The sequence below is a fragment of the Dryobates pubescens genome, chromosome 11 (assembly GCF_014839835.1).
Source record: "Dryobates pubescens isolate bDryPub1 chromosome 11, bDryPub1.pri, whole genome shotgun sequence".
NCBI lineage: Eukaryota > Metazoa > Chordata > Aves > Piciformes > Picidae > Dryobates > Dryobates pubescens.
In genome coordinates this window covers 8,441,216-8,457,294 of record NC_071622.1, presented here as the reverse complement: position 1 = coordinate 8,457,294, position 16,079 = coordinate 8,441,216, and the positions used below count along the sequence as shown (strand labels likewise).

The following is a 16,079-nucleotide window of genomic DNA, read 5'->3' as shown; positions in this document are numbered from 1 at the left end:
TCAACCAAGCAGAGCTGATGTTGTAGACAGCTCCTTTCCTGGCCAAAGGGCATAGCTGACAGCCAGATTGTTTATGAGCTCTCATGTTACAGGTTTACAGGTCTAATTGCAGAGGAGGCAGGTCTCATGTCAGCCACCCATTCAAATCAGAATGCACAAAGCCTCCCTGTTAGATGCCACTGTCCAATTTCATGCCTTCTGCTTCTCTGTCCTGGCAGTGATGAGGTCATCTCATCATCTCCAGTGGTTCGTGATGGGCCTGAGAGTGCTGGTCAGTGTGGTGATGTCAAAGTCCAATGGAAGCCAATGTCTGCCTTTGGGCAGTGCCTTTCCTTGCTGGGAAGGAGCATGCCAGGTGTTCAGGTACACTTCTGCAGGGCACGATAGTAGCCTTCTGTCCCATGCTCTTGGCTGAGGATGATACTCACCCAATGTGCAAGGTAGGCAAGGCAGAGAGCCCAATCTTCTCCCAGGGGTTTCATCTGCTGCTTTGAGGATCGTCCCAGTATTGACATCTGTCCTTGGAGCTCCTCTGGAAAGCTCCCATGGTGTGTAGAGCACCAGATGGGATATACTTTTGGTTGCCTTACCTCTCTACCTGTCTTCCTGCACACAGGCAGGAACAGCTGTGGTCTGGCCAGGAGCCACCATGGCCAGGCCCCTCCTGGGCAGAGTGCTCAGGGAAGGCAGGTGAGAAAGCCAGCAGCCATGTTTTTCCAGAATATTCTCACTTCCAACAGCTTGCAGTGTGACTCTTTTGCATCAGCTTTGTTTCCGTCCTCTGAGTAGCTTAGTGTAGTTGGTAAACTTTGTCATCTCACCACCCACCCTCTCTCCCCAGGGTGCTGAGCAGTGGAGGCTCTAGCACACATCTCTGGGAGCCTCTGCTGGAAGCTTCCCCAGAGATTCCTTGCAGGAGGAGTAGGGCTCTGGAGTGGTGTTCCTGGGTGATCTCCAGAGAGCTCTCACTGGTGGCAGTGAGCGCTGTGTGTGGGGTGGAATGTGAGGTGTGCAGGCGAGGTGCTGGGATGGTGGTGATGGTACAGCATTTAGCTTGGCTGGAAAGCTGACCCTGCCTGGGGAGAGGTCCTGCAGTTACTGTGCTTCTAATGTAGTGGTTGTGACATCTCCCCTGCATGAGCATCAAGGGGAGCATCTACCATGGTGCTCCCTCCTTGCCGCTGTGATGATGCAGCAGCCATTTCCTTTCACAGGGACAGCACTGGCACCTCTGCTGCTGGGGCTGTGTGCAGGGTGTTCGCACCTCAGCCTTGCACTGGACTCTGTCTCATCACTTTGTCCTCTCCCTTCGGTTGGGTGATCCCATGAGAGCACCAAGGTCTGTTTGCTTGGCAAGATCAGACCTTAGCCGACAGCACCAGCTGCCCCAACCAGGAGCAGGGTGAGCCTGCAGCTGCTTCCCGGCAGGCAGGCTGTGCATGTCAGCCTCTGCTCTGCTGCCCTGCTATGTTCCCCATCACCCATGGCTTTGGTGTGCCCAGAGTGTGCATAGTGCATTGCTTTTCCTGTGCACCTCCCCACTGTGAACCCGTGAAGCAACAGCCCTGAAGCCAGTGGAGGTGAGTGGCTGGGGAGCTTGTGGGTTGAGATCCAGTGCTGGAGGCCAGGCTCATCCTCCACACTTGGTGAAATCTGTTCTTTGCAGCCCTCATACTGGGTTAGGGGTTAGGGCACACAATATATGATGCATAACAATTCCTTTTCTCCCCAGGATTTTCTAAGTGTTAGCAGGAAGACTGTTCAAAATAGAATAAAACACTTAATTAGAGAATGTGCGTGGGTGTAGAGAGGCTGGGAGGAGATAAGGAGGGGTCCCAGGCTGGGGAGCAGGCAGAGGGGACTGCTGCTGGCCTTTGCAATCTCATGACAGTGCCTGTTGCCCACTGGGAAAGGGAAAGAGTGGGCTGTCACTGACTCTGGAAATCACAAGTGAGATTTCTTTTGGAAAGAAAAGAAGCAGCAAGCTCTGATGAGAGCAAGTGAGAGACTGAGCTGGTAATGGAGCAGATCATTGGGAGCGCCAGCTCAGGATCTGCTGCAGGATGACTCAGTCCTTAGCAAAAGAGCAGGGGCAGGATCCAGGTTCCTACCCTCAGGAGTGGCTGAGCATTTAGCACATCTGCAGATACTGCTTGCTAGCGAAGTAAAGTGTTGCTTTGATAGGAGTGGATGACAGCACTTACCTCTGCCCCTGCAGCTGAGTGATGCTTTGGGCAAGAGTCCAAGATAATTGGAACAGAGCAAGGTTTCAGCTAGCTGATGGTAATTCATGAACTCCCCTTGACCACTTCCAGGATGGATTTCTTTCTCCCTGTGTCCTCCTTATCTAGGGTTAACCTTTTCTGTGTCAGGATACCTATTTTAGTGGGACAGGTGCCTGTCCCTCTGCAGTCCATGTTGGCTGACTCCATCTCCTACGACATACTTTATAACCTACTTCTTACAAAGAGGTTATCCTCATTTTCCCTTGCCATAGAGTCTTGAACAGGGGCATTAGAAATCATGGCCCAAGCAGTGCTGCCTCTGTAAGGCTCCTGCCATTTTGTCCTGCTCTTTGGTCTTGTGCTGGGAAGCAGCAGGAGGCACAAGTGCTTGCTTGAGAAGCTTGTTCCTGTGCCCCAGGCTGCCAATTCTGTATGCTTAAAAATAGGGTTTAAATCCTCTCCTGGGTACAAGAGCCACACATGAATTTCATAGAGCTTTTTAAGGGGGAGGAGGATATTTGAGACCTGGAGCTAGGATGGGGACACAAAAAGTCCTCCACACCTGCTGGAATCATACATTGATTTGCTGGTGGGGTGATGGGTGCCTCCTAGCCTGACAAATGTCGTTTCTTTTCCTTGCTTCTGCTGTGTTCCTGCCTGCAGTCAACGACTTGAAATTAAATGTGCCCTGCCAGGCAGAAAACCTCCCTGCTGGAAGATGGAGTTCAGGCAGGGGGAAGCTACTCTCCCTTTCTGTGTGTAAGGGCATCACTGGTTACCAGTTGCACCCATTCAGGATAAATAACTAATCAATGTTAGCCTTAATATTTGTATAATCCTCTGCAAATAAAGCCTTGCAGCCTGCATGGGGCTGTTCACGTGGATCTGAGCTCTGCAAAGCAGTAACTAGATCTCCCAAAGCTGTTGGAGCAGGTAAGTGATGTTCCCTTTCTCCATACAAGGAGATGGCGCGAGCAGTCATGGACTGTCACAGGAGGTGGTGGCAGAGACAGGGTTAGATGCCCGCTCTTCTGGCTCAGCTGTAACGGGATGGGTTTGGGAAAACTTCAGATGGGTTCTGTGGAGGAATTAATCCCTGAGCTTAGTGACTGCAGGTTTCTGGGGCTCTGTACAACCTGACAGCAGCTCGTGCATTCCTTGGGCTGCCAGATGCAAGCTTTAGGCCACACATACTTTCTGAGAGCTAGTGCATCCACAGCACCTTTCTGAGAGCAGGTGCAGGTGGAAAGCAGGAGTACCAGTGTGCCATGTCTCTTACAGCCCTTGTGGCCTGGCTTTGCAGGGCAGCAGCTGGCAGGCAGCCCAGGTTCCATCCTGGGCTCCATCCTGGTGAGCCTTCCTCTGGTGGACCAGCCATGGTGGTGCTCCTCTAGCTGCTCTAGGATGCTTCCCTCTCTCTTGCAGGCTCTCCATCAGCTGTATTACGACCCAAACATTGAGAACAAGAACTTGGCTCAGAAATGGCTGATGCAGGCGCAAGTGTCCCCGCAGGCATGGCACTTCAGCTGGCTGCTTCTCCACATGGACAAGGTGCCTGAGATCCAGTACTTTGGGGCCAGTGCTCTCCACATTAAAATATCCCGTTACTGGAACGACATCCCGGCTGACCAGTATGAGAGCCTCAAGTCACAGCTCTTCACCCACATCACTCGCTTCGCTAGCGGCTCCAAGATTGTGCTGACCCGGCTGTGCGTGGCACTGGCCTCCCTGGCGCTCAGCATGATGCCAGAGGCTTGGCCCTGCGCTGTGGCAGACATGGTGCGCATGTTCCAGGCAGAGGACTCCAACGTGGACGGGCGAGCGCGGTGCCTGGCGCTGCTGGAGCTGCTGACGGTGCTGCCTGAGGAGTTTCAGACCAGCCGCCTGCCACAGTACCGCAAGGGCCAGGTACGCAGTGTCCTGGCGCAGGAGTGCAGCTCTGTGTTCCCTTTGCTGGAGCAGCTGCTGCAGCAGCAGGACTCCCCAGGTTTCATCAAGCAGAAGGTGTTGAAGTGCTTCTCCAGCTGGGTGCAGCTGGAGATCCCGCTGATGGACTGTGAGAACCTGATCCAGGCAGCTTTCACCTCTCTGCAAGACCCAGAGCTCTTTGACACAGCGGTGGAGGCTGTTGTCAACGCCATTTCCCAGCCAGATGCCCAGAGGTAAGGGCAGCCTCTGCCATCCTCTGTGGGTTGGTGCTCCTGGGCATCAGTGGGGGTTTTGCACGGGGAGAAAAAACACTCCTTTTTTTTTCTAGCTACCATCATCCCTGGAGGTGATGATGACAGGGTTTGGTAGAGGGAGAAGTTAAAAGCAGACAGAGGCTACAGGTTTCACATGGTTGATCCTGGCAGGCTTGGCACCATGGTTGACTTGTGAGGACCATGTAGTCTTGGGCAGCTGCAGCCCATGTCCACCCTCTTCGTCTCAAGCAGATGAAGATGCTTCCTTTTGGCTTCTTGTGCTGGATCCTGACCAGGGAGCAGCTGTCTGGCTCCTGCCAGGGGGAGTTTAGAGACCCTCCTCTGCCTTGTACTGCTGATCCAGCCAAGGAACTGATTTGATGCAGAGATAATAAAAGCAGACATGTTGGTTTTCTCCCTCCCACTGAGGACTTGGTCCTTTGTTTGTGACTGTGGCTGCCCCTGGGGCCTGGAGCAGGTTGTGCTGGGGCTGTGTTACAGGGCTTGAATCTTGGCTGCTTGTCCCCATTGTCTGAACTGCTGACAGCTCCAGGAACTGATGCCCGTAGAAGGGAAAATACATCTCCAGTTCTTGTGGCCACATCCCCTCCTGGCTGCTTAGCAACCTTCCCCTGAAGAGGAGAGTTTCCTTGAAGGCAAGGCTGAGCTGCTGCTGCTGTGCATCACTGCACATCGTGCAGGCTCTGAACCTCTGCAGCGATGCAGATGCTGCTGCTGTGCTTGTGAGCCCTCACGCTTCACTTGGCTTCAGTGTAAGGGCAACTGGTTTGATCTGCAGCCTGGGATCTCTGATGACAAGGGGGTTGCATCTGGAGACTGCAAGTCCTGGTGCACAAAGGGACCCATCAGGGTTTTGATGCATTGCTGGGTGTGAGGAGGGGTTGCCTTGTTCGCTAGCATTCAGAAGATGACTACAAGTGGCTTTTCCTTGTAACCAGCAAAGGCTGTGGGCCAGCCCAAACACTTGTAGCAGGATTAGTGCAAGAAATGAGAAGGTGAGAGAATGTGACTGGCAGTTCTGAAATGCTGAGACTCTCTGTCTTCCTCTTTTCCATTTCCTGTGAGTCTCAGAAGTCCCTTGGTGGTGATTCCCCACCTGTGTGCAGGAGCCTGTTCCTGCGGCACTGTTACTCAACTGCATTAAAAGCTCGAGCTTTCAAAGTGAGTTTGGTGAGGTGTGGCTGACAGTGGAGTTTCCTCTCTGGTCCCATGCTGACCCTGCCGTGCAGTTTCTGGCCTTGTTTGGTCCTGACATTCATCAACATCACCAGCACTTGCTCTCCATCCTTCTCCCTGAAGGCACAGCTGAGCACCATCCTGTCTGTAAGCATGTCGGCAGTGTCTGGGACGGAGTGGACAGCTGGACTGAAAGGCTGCCCAGTGTGTGACCCTGGCACAGCCCCCACTCGTGGGGCACAGGGACAGTGGTGGCATTGTCACAGAGATGCCCTGCCAGGCGGTGTGTGGTGTTGGCTGCTCCAGGGACGAGCAGGGCTGTGCTCGATGCCGATATCTGTGATGGTTTCAGGAGTAGGACAGCTCACAGAGCTTCTCTCTCTCTTCCTCTTTGTTCCTTGTGTCTTCCATCCTGTGTCCCTCCTCCCGGCCGTCCCGCCCCTTCAGCTTTGTTGCTTAGCTGGCGGAGTCAGCTCTTCCCCTGCCCCCCAAGGGAGTCTTCTGACCTTTCTGTCTTTTATCTCCCGTCTGGGAGATCCCTGCTGCATCTCAGCCACTCTCTGCCTCCACGGTCTCTCGCCTTTGTTTCCATGGGGGCCTGGCTTCCTGATGCACTTGGCCACAGTCTTGGAGCAGCCTTAGTGCTGAGCTGCTGACAATTGTCTTTGTAGGGCATCACTCCATGGCAGGGTTGGTGTCTGCTTTCTCATGGGTTCCCATGAGCATTACAGACCCTGTGTCTTTTCACCTCACTCTCTCCCAACTGGCTTCATTGATGTTGCTGCAGAGGCGGTCATGCAGGTGTGCATCTACCATCAGCAGAAGGCTCAAAACCTCATGAACTTGATTTCTGCTGAGGGTTAGGTGGCCTGTAGGTCATCTTTCCAGGGGAGCACCACCCTGCAAAGTATCCCTCACCCTGCAGCTTCTCATCCTGGCATGAGCCAGCTGCCCTCCTTGTCCAAATGGAGAAGGGCAGGTCAGACCTCATGGGTAAGAGTCTTCTGGCCATGGTGCTGCCCCACTCTTGAGCAAGTTGCTTGTGCTAGCAGCTTTCACTTCCCTTGCCTGTGAGCAGCACTGGATGACTTTCCTGCCTCCGAGGTGTTACTAGAGATGATGCAGCAGAGATCTGTAGGTGCAAAGTGTTTGATCTCCTTACCTGCCAGGTGGGTGGGAGCCTTTGGCACCCAGAGAAGGGGATGTCCTGAGTGTTACTGGAATCTGGACGCTGCTCCTCTGTTAGGATATGGTGTTCCTGAGAAGAGACCTCAGAGTCTTGGCCAGGAGCTGGCCACGGAAGCACCTCTGAGCCCAGCTCTGCTCTTGCAGACATTGGGAAGCTCCTGAATCTGCAAAAGGGTAGGAATGAAGATAATGTTGCATCTTGTTTGCCAAGGAGGCTTGATCTGGATTTTCTGTCTTGTTTGAGGATTATCCCCCAGCTAAGCAGGTCAGAAAGCTCGGCAGTGTGTTCTGCAGGGAGAGAGCTGGCATGCAGCACTTGGCCAGGCTCCTGCAGCCCAGTCAGGGTGGGGAGAGGGACCTCCATGTGGTGAGTGCCTGTGATGGGAGTTACAGAGTGTGGGCATCAGATCCTGAGCCACCTCTCTGAAGTGGTCTGGGTGGGTTTGCTTGGTATCCATCCCATCCCATTCCTTCTTGGTCTTGGCATGTGCTGCTCAATCCCTGAAGAGGAATTTCACTGGAACAGTTGTCCAAGAGCTGCCTTAGAAATAGGTTTTTAATAATGTTGGAGGTTTCTCAGCAGGAGATTTTGGGTTAGGAAGGATCAGATTGTCCTGTCTCCCCTCCTCAGATTGCCCATCTCTCCCCCTCTGCAGGTCACCCCCCAACAATGTAGTGTGGTTTGGGGAGGGTTGTGGGAAGAGCAGAAGGAAGTGGTGGTTCTATGGAGGGACCTGCAGATGCTGCATTTCACTGGGTTTTGAGAAGGGACCAGACAAATTCATGGAAGCAAAATTTGCTCAGCTGCAGGGTAGCTAATCTTGCTCAGGAAAGCTGAGACAAATCACTGGAGGGAAATGCAAGGGGAATATCCCTGTGTGGCTGCCACATTCAGATGCTCTTTCCCAGTTACTGGCTGCTGGAGACGCACTGCACAGCTGGGCAGTCCAGGGGCTTGCCTGGTCTGGTACGGTCTTATCCTCTCCTGCCTGGCACTGGGGTTCCAAGGGTGGCAAGTGATGGCTGGCAGCAGTGCCAGAGGTGTGGTGTCTGTTTCCTGGGACAAGCTCTGCTCCCAATCAGGGGTATGGTGCCATCTGGTTGCTTGGGGCTGGGAGGCAACACTAACCACTTAAGGTGGCCTGGGCTTCCGTGCTTCTGGATGTGGAGGAAAGGAGCTCAGCTCTGGCTGGCTTGGCCATGGTTCTTGGGTGGCTGCTTAAAACATTTCATCTAGAACAAGAACTTTCCTCCTCACTGGAGACCCTTGCATCCAAATTGCCCTTCCATCTGCATAGACAGTGAGCAGAGCATGGTGATGCTCAGGAGGCATGGTTCACCCAACCTTTTCTAGAAATGTTCACTAACAAAGGATGAGTTGCAGCATGGAAGCAAATCCAGGTGATTCTCTCTGTGGGCTGTGCAGAGGACCAGCTCAGGTCCAAACATCTGTACTGTGAGTAGGTAACCAGCAGAAGCAAGATCCTTGTCATAAACTCAGAAAGTTGTGAAAACATCTCTAGGGTAACATGAGCCCAGTGCTGTGGAAGAAGGGTGGCTTTGCCCTGTGCTGAGGCAGCAGAAGGTCCCCTGTGCTTTTTTGGTCTGGGCACTGCCTGAGCTCCCTTGAGCCGACCCTGACTGCAGCATCAGTTTCTGGTGAGAAAAGCTGGTGAATTTCCAAATTCTCCATTATCACACTGCTCCTACACTGCCACATGCTTCACTCATGGGGCACTAGAGACTTGCAAATGCCCATCCCCTTTGCTGTGTGATTTTCTCTGGGGGAGGGGGGGAGGGGGGGGAGGGGAAGCAAGCCCTGGCAGGACACAGAGGGAATGCCAAGGCAGCCATTAGAACCTCAGACCCAGTATTGCCTCTGCCTTCTCCTCCTGGCCCAGACTTACAGGCTGCCACCACCAGCATGGCTCTCTGTCTGCACTGGTGGCATCCATGGCTTTGTTCTCTCCTAAACCAGCCACAGCAAGAGCTGTTGTGTGCCTCTTGCTCTGAACATCCTTGGCCCCACACCTGCGTGTGGTGGGGCAGGCAAGGAGCACACGGAATAGCTGCAGCTCTAGATAACATGCCTGGGCGGGCAGGGAAATGGCAGGCTGCTCATCAGCCTCCAGCAGGGCCTCTCTCTGGGGGCCCTGGGCTGCTTTTCACCTTGACTGCCTCCTTCTCGTTGCCTTGGTTACCATCACTTACAGGCAGCTCGAGGGGAGGCTGATGTGCGTGATGTGATGTGGGAGAGCTGTGCTGTGCTGCGGCAGCCTGGCAGGGTGGGGGACCAGGGAGATATTTCATGGGGCCAGCATCCTTCCTGGGTGGGAGTCCCTGAGGGTGGATGCCCACTTAATCCCAGACAGAGAACACAATCTAGATGTTGGACTAGATGACCTTTAAAGGTCCCTTCCAACCCAAATAATCTTGTGATTCTGTGACTCTATGTGCCCATGATGCAGCTTACCACTGGCAGTTCTGGATGTTTCCATGCAGAGCTGAGAAGCGCAGGCTGCAAGCTTGGAGAGAAGAGCCCACAGGTCTGCCCTTCTCCCACTCCCCTTTCCTTCTGATGTTGCTGTGCACAGGCATAGCTCTCTTGGAGCTGGTCATGGCAGTGACAAGTGCTGGCTAGGGGTTGCTGGCAGCCCTGCCAGCAGGTTTGGGTGGGCAGAGGGAGATGCATCAGCACAGAGCTGATGGCCACTGGTTCTGCCCTTCTCTTCAGTTGCAAAGGCTCTGCTGTAGGACCACTTGGGCCTTCAACCTTTGTCCTGATGGACAGGATGGGAGGAGAGTCCATGTAAATGGTGGTCTTTTGGAGGCATCCCATTACACAAAGCAGCTTTCCAGTAGGGAAAACTGGGCAGGAGCCCTGGGAGAGCATCAGAAGGGATGCCCACCATGGCAGCTGGTGCCTATGAGGCAATGTCCAGCAACTGATTCAGGCTGTGCTTGCAGGTATGTGAACACCCTCCTGAAGCTCATCCCTCCTGTGCTGGGGCTCCAAGAGCAGCTGCGCCAGGCGGTCCAGAGTGGGGACATGGAGACATCGCACGGAATCTGCCGCATTGCTGTGGCCCTGGGGGAGAACCACTCCCGGTGAGTGCTGGGCACCATCCAGTGCACCACAGTGCACCACAGTGCACCAGAGCAGCCCACTGCTCCTCACATGCTGTTTTGTCCAGGGACTGTCCTGCACCCAGTGATGTGTGTCAGGCCAGAGGAGCAAGGTGGTGGTGCCGCTCTGACCATACTCTCTGCTCCCCAGGGCCCTCCTGGACCAGGTGGAGCACTGGCAGAGCTTCCTGGCTCTGGTCAACATGATCATGTTCTGCACTGGCATCCCTGGGCACTACCCTGTCAATGAAACCACCAGCTCCTTGACGCTCACCTTCTGGTACACGCTGCAGGTCAGTGGCTGTTGTGGGGCAGCCTGTGCAGATCCTGCACGCCACGCAGAGCTGGAGACAGCAGTGTGGAGGGACTGGACTGTGTGTGGTTCCCAGGGATTTCTGACACCCCCACTCCTCACCCTGTGCTTGCAGCTGCTGCAGGGCACATATCTCAGCAATGCTGGCCCCGTGGCTTAGTTTTTCCACTCCCAGTCTTCCAAGGAAATCTGAGCCAGCCGCTAAGGGCCTTGTTAACATAACTAATTAAAACTTCATGCTAATTTTATTATTTTCTTTGCAGCAGACCTTGCTGTGTGGCTGTACCAGCTGCAAGCAGGGAGCAGAGCATGTGCTGGCTCCCTGCGGGCCTGACCCTGTGGCTGGGCTAGCAACCGTGGTCTCTTGGAGGAGGAAATGCAGAGCTGGGGGCTGCTAGTCACTGCCCAGCATGGGGTCCCTCTCCCAGGCCCAGTGTTCCCTGTGCCAGTAGAGCAACCCTGCCATGTCATGCTCTATTTTTAGCCCCTGTTCATCCCCCCAGCTCCGCTCCTCTGCAATCTGATGACGGTGTGGCTGAGTGTGGGATGCAGTGTGGCTGCATGTGGGCAGGGAGGGGGGCGATGTCAGCACCATGCCAGCAGCTCCTTTGCTACACGGGGTTAGGCTGAGGCTCCCACCTCCCTTCACTTCTTGTCCAGATGGGTCTGAGGATACGGGTGCAGGCAGGAGAGTGCTGTACTCCCCCAGGTACCCATCCCGGCCTGCTTGACAGGGGTCTGAGGCATGTATGCTCCTGACCCTGGTGTGCTCAGCAGGGCAGTGCCACCCTGCTGTAGCTGTGCTGTGCTCAAACACTCAAGGGTCCACCTGGCTGCCAGGGCTTTCTGGCATCTTGCCTCCAGATAATGCTGCAGCAACAGAAGGACTTGGCATCAGGTCAGCTCTGGGAAGCTGGAATTGCAACCTCCAAAGCATGACAGGTCCCACCAGCCCTGGTAGATGCCCCTAAGTTCCTCATGCAGCAGGCATGCTATCCCCATTTTCTTTCCTCTGCAACACCTGATGTATTTCTCCTCCGGCTGCCAGGATGACATCCTCTCCTTTGAGCCAGACAAGCAGGCGGTGTACCAGCAGGTGTACAGGCCTGTCTACTTCCAGCTGGTGGACGTGTTGCTGCACAAAGCCCAGTTCCCATCTGATGAGGAGTATGGCTTCTGGTCTTCAGATGAGAAGGAGCAGTTTCGGATATACAGGTACAGCTGGGAGATGTGGGTTTGCTTGTCAGGCAGGAAAGGATGCCAGCAGCATCCTGCCACCCTGAAGGCTGAGTGCTGTGGGGAGACTCAAGGAGGGACACAGAGAGTGCTGCTTCTACCAAGAGCTGCTTTGGCCATGGGGGTATCAAAGAAATGAACTAATGTTTGGGTATATCACCAGTTGCTCTGCTTAGGAAGCCCTGTGTTAGGCTGGGGCAGTATCACCATGAAGGCAGTGCCTGCGCCCTGCCTGGCAGTGGGAGGGGAGCACTCTGCAGAGGCTGGGGATGTTGTTTAGAGACACCCCCCATGTTCTTTGCAGGGTGGATATCTCAGACACGCTGATGTACGTATACGAGATGCTGGGTGCTGAGCTCCTGAGCAGCCTCTATGACAAACTGGGACGTCTCCTGACCAACACAGAGCAGCCATCCACATGGCAGGTGAGTGAGGGGACTCGAGCACCAGGCTGATGCCTGCCAGCCCTTCAGAGACCTATCGCTGCCACAGGACATCGAGAGCAAAGGGATGTGATAGAGGTTAAGAGCATGGCCACCTTCCAAGCTCACATGCAGGCTCTCTGGGATCTGCTAGGGATTGGAATGAGTCTTCTGCCTCCCTGTCTTAGTGCTGCCCAGGGACCAGTCTTCTCGGCCACTGTGAGGAGATCTGAGCTAGTGCCTGGAGCTGGGACTGGGGTGGGCGTCGGGGGTCTTTGTGTGGCTCTGATGGTGCCTCTCTAACCCTGGCAGCACACGGAGGCCTTGCTCTATGGCTTCCAGTCCATTGCTGAGACCATTGACGTGAACTACTCCGACGTAGTGCCAGGGCTGATCGGCCTCATTCCCCGGATCAGCATCAGCAACGTGCAGCTTGCTGACACCGTCATGTTCACTATCGGTGAGGCTTTTGTTCATGTGCAGGCTGGGCTGGGGAAGGGGGACCCCTCTGAGACTGCTCCTGCCAATCAATAACAGTGGTGAAAAGCAAAGATGAGCATCTTGGGAGGTGAGGAGCAAGAGCCTGTGGTGCAGTCCTGTGGTCTGATCCTGTCTGTGTGCGCAGGGGCCCTGTCCGAGTGGCTGGCGGATCACCCTGTCATGATTAACAACGTGTTGCCACTGGTGCTCCAAGCCTTGGGCAACCCTGAGCTCTCCATCTCCAGTGTCTCCACCCTGAAGAAGATCTGCCGGGAGTGCAAGTACGACCTGCCACCCTATGCTGCCAACATTGTCGCCGTATCGCAGGTAGGACCAGGATGCAGACGGATGTGTGGTGGTCACCTGGGATGTGCTCTGTGCACTCACCTTTGCTCCTGCAAAGATCAGGCCTGGGGGATGCAAAGCAGCAGCTCGGGGCATGTTGCTTGGTGTGGGAGACTTGTCTATCACATTCCTATGTTGGCAGACCCAAGTGGTAGGCCCTGTGTTAGAGTAGAGTAGAATAGAATAGAATAGAATAGACCAGACCAGGTTGGGAAAAACCTTTGAGATCATCAAGTCCAACCTATCATCCAACACCATCTAATCAACTGAACCATGGCACCGAGTGCCTCATCCAGTTTCTTCTTAAACACTTCCAGTGATGGTGACTCCACCACCTCCCTGGGCAGCACATTCCAATGACCAATCACTCTTTCTGCAAAGAACTTCTTCCTAACATCCAGCCTAAACTTCCCCTGGTGCAGCTTGAGACTGTGTCCTCTTGTTCTGTTGGTGGTTGCCTGGGAGAAGAGTCCAACCCCCATCCAGCTACAATCTCCCCTCAGGTAGTTTGTAGACAGCAATAAGCTCCTCACAGGGCTGTGCTCCAAATCCCTCCCCAGCTTTGTTGCCCTTCTCTGGACACATTCCAGCAACTCAACATCTCTCCTAAACTGAGGGGCCCAGAGCTGGACACTGAGTGTTGTACTCTGAGTGCAGAAATGGCAGACAGTGGCAGACCCGACTGACAAGGGGTCTCTGGGGTTACCTTGGGCTTGTCTCATGGTCTTTTTTCGGCTCTTGGGGCAGATGGGGCTCAGAGTCCCAAGGCACTAGGAGGAGGGCTGGGCTTAGGGTGGGTTGCCAGAGTGAGCATGGGGGTGGAGAGGGACTGGTGGAGGGGATGTGTCTTTTCATTTAGAGCCTGGGGGACAGTGTCACTGGAGTAAGGAAGCCCTAGTTGAGTCCTTGCTCTGACCTGTTGCAAGCTCATCGAAGCCAGAGGCTCCCCTTGCTGGGTGGCTGAGTGGGCTGGGTCAAGGAGGAGCTTACCAGGGGACAAGAATTTTGCTCCTTGCCTGTTGTGAGGAGTACATGTCATTTGTCTATACCTGCACTGGTGTTGGTTGTCTTGATCTGCATCAGTCCTGCCTCCTGAAAGGGAATGGGCTTTCTGCATCACTCAACCTCCTCTTTCTCTCTCTCCTTCTCTTTGGCAGGAGGTGTTGATGAAGCAGATTCACAAGGTAAGAGGAGCTGGCTCAGATGTCTGGCTGGTTCTGCTTGTCCTCCCATACCCCTTAGTTGTGCTCAGCCAAAGAAACAAGGGGTGCCATTGCAAGTGGAGCTGTCCCAGGAGAGCTCAGAACCCATTGTGTGTGGGGCCAGGAGTACCTGCTCACAGCCTCACGCTGTGCTGCCAGACGCCCACCAGATGTGAGATGGGGTCATGATGCAGGATATGTCCCCATAGAGAGGGAAGTCCCCAAGGAGGCTTAATTTGAGCAGTTCCCAGCCTTGCCAAGTTCAAAGATGTGGTGAGGGCAGGCATGTCTTCAGCAGGAAAAAGAAGGGAGATGAGTGTGAGGAGAGAGGACAGAGCTGAAAAAAGGCTGTGCAAAGGTTGGTGTGCCACATTAGGGTGGTGAGTGGTGCCAGCATGGAGATCTCTGGGCACCAACTGGTCTTCCAGTGGGTTGCTGTGAAGAAGCCAGGTGTGAGGTGGCAGAGCATCTGTTCCCTGGGCTCTGCTGTAGGGATGGTAGGGAGCTGCTCCCTTCTCCTGCAGTGAGATGCACCTAGATTGACCCACATAGAGCAGCTCTGGAGCTGCAGCACTGGAGTCCTGACTTTGCTGGCTGGGCCCATGGAAGCTGTCTTTGCTAGCATGTGTGTGGTAAGGCTGCAAGCTGTGCAGTGACCTCTCCTGTTTATGTTGTAGACAAGCCAGTGCATGTGGCTGATGCAGGCTCTTGGTTTCCTGCTCTCTGCACTGCAAGTGGAGGAGATCCTGAAGAACCTGCACTCCCTGATCACCCCCTACATCCAGCAGCTGGAAAAGCTGGCTGATGAAGCGGTGAGTGCCTCTGTGCTCCCTCCATCCAGAAGTGGCTTCTCCCACTGTAGCCCTGGGGCTGGTGTGTTGAAGCAGTGCTTTGCAATGTGGGCTCCAGAGAGAGCACAGTGCTGGGAACCCCTCTCTGGCACTTTGCCTCTGCAATGCTGGTTTCTCAAGATCCCAAAAGCATGGCTGTGATTGAGAGCCATGGTCTGTGTCACACTTTGGCTTTATGTTCCCTGGCAGCCCAATCCCTCCAACAAGTTGGCCATCATCCACATCCTGGGCCTGCTCTCCAACCTCTTCACCACCTTAGACATCAGCCACCACGATGATGACCATGAAAACAATGAGGTCAAGAAACTGCCGGTGCAGCAAGGACCCAACCCAGTGAGTAGAGTGGGAGCTTGATGCTCTTTGCAACAGCCTGGCCAAAGCCTGGGTATTCACTCCTGGTGCCAGGAGAGTAGAGTTAATGTGGAATTCAGGCTGTTCCATGAAGAGGGTAGTGCTGGTGCATTCCATCTAAAACAACTCCTTGAGCTCTGCCCACTCTTGAGGTGGGCAGAGGAGACCTGCAGGATCATTCTTGGCTGGGTGTTGCTCTGATGAACAGCTTGGGTGCTTCCTGCCAGCTGTGAGCCATGTCAGGCTGCTTCAGCAGGGAAGAAAGCTTTGGATGGGGGAGGAGGCAGTGATGTCTGAAGGTTTGAGTCCAGGCCATGCTTAGTCTTGAATCTCCACTCCCCAGGGCCTTGGGGGCCAATTCTTTTCAGTGCCTCTCATTCCTTACAGGTGGTGGTGGTTCTGCAGCAAGTCTTCCAGCTCATACAGAAGGTTCTGAGCAAGTGGCTGAATGATGCCCAGGTGGTGGAGGTAACCAGGCTCCTCATTAATACTGCCTGCAGCTCTCCCTGTCTTTGCTGACCTGAACTGGGGACAGCAAAGGACAGTCTGGGCGATGCCCTGTTAGAGGAGTATGTTGCTGGGTTGTCTGGACCTGTGCTTCTTGCTGTCACCAGCAGTGTCTGGCCATTCTTTTCTAGTTCATGTCCCTATGAGCTCTGCTCTTTTCCAGTTATAAAGGCTCTGCTACGAGCAGGAAGATGGGAGATGAGGGTCTACCAAACCTATGTTCTCTAAAAGGGTAGCTTTGCTCTGGCCTGGACTTGTGTCATCTGGTGTTTTTCCAGTTCTTTCAGTCCAGAATGCCCATGGGCAGTGTCCCACCAGCTGCTTTCCCCTGGCCTTCAAGGAGACTTTCTGCAGCAGCGGGAAGGATGTTTCCTGGTCTCTGGGAGCATCCTATGCTGCAGGGCAGAGCCACCAGTACCAGAGTAGATCTGAGCCCTCTGCCTGACTTGTCCC

At 54.3% G+C, this 16,079-nt stretch overlaps 1 protein-coding gene across 2 annotated transcripts in view; it reads left to right on the top strand.

Annotated features, from left to right (window-relative positions):
* Nucleotides 1–16,079, top strand: part of IPO13 (importin 13) — a 31,869-nt gene that overhangs the window by 5,552 nt on the left and 10,238 nt on the right. For both annotated transcript variants that reach the window (XM_054165650.1, XM_054165651.1), the window contains exons 2-12: nt 3,651–4,387; nt 9,761–9,901; nt 10,071–10,212; nt 11,281–11,447; nt 11,773–11,893; nt 12,203–12,350; nt 12,516–12,697; nt 13,873–13,899; nt 14,595–14,729; nt 14,958–15,101; nt 15,507–15,587. In XM_054165650.1, coding sequence (XP_054021625.1) covers nt 3,651–4,387; nt 9,761–9,901; nt 10,071–10,212; nt 11,281–11,447; nt 11,773–11,893; nt 12,203–12,350; nt 12,516–12,697; nt 13,873–13,899; nt 14,595–14,729; nt 14,958–15,101; nt 15,507–15,587 — 2,025 coding nt within the window. The remainder of the gene's footprint in view (nt 1–3,650; nt 4,388–9,760; nt 9,902–10,070; nt 10,213–11,280; nt 11,448–11,772; nt 11,894–12,202; nt 12,351–12,515; nt 12,698–13,872; nt 13,900–14,594; nt 14,730–14,957; nt 15,102–15,506; nt 15,588–16,079) is intronic.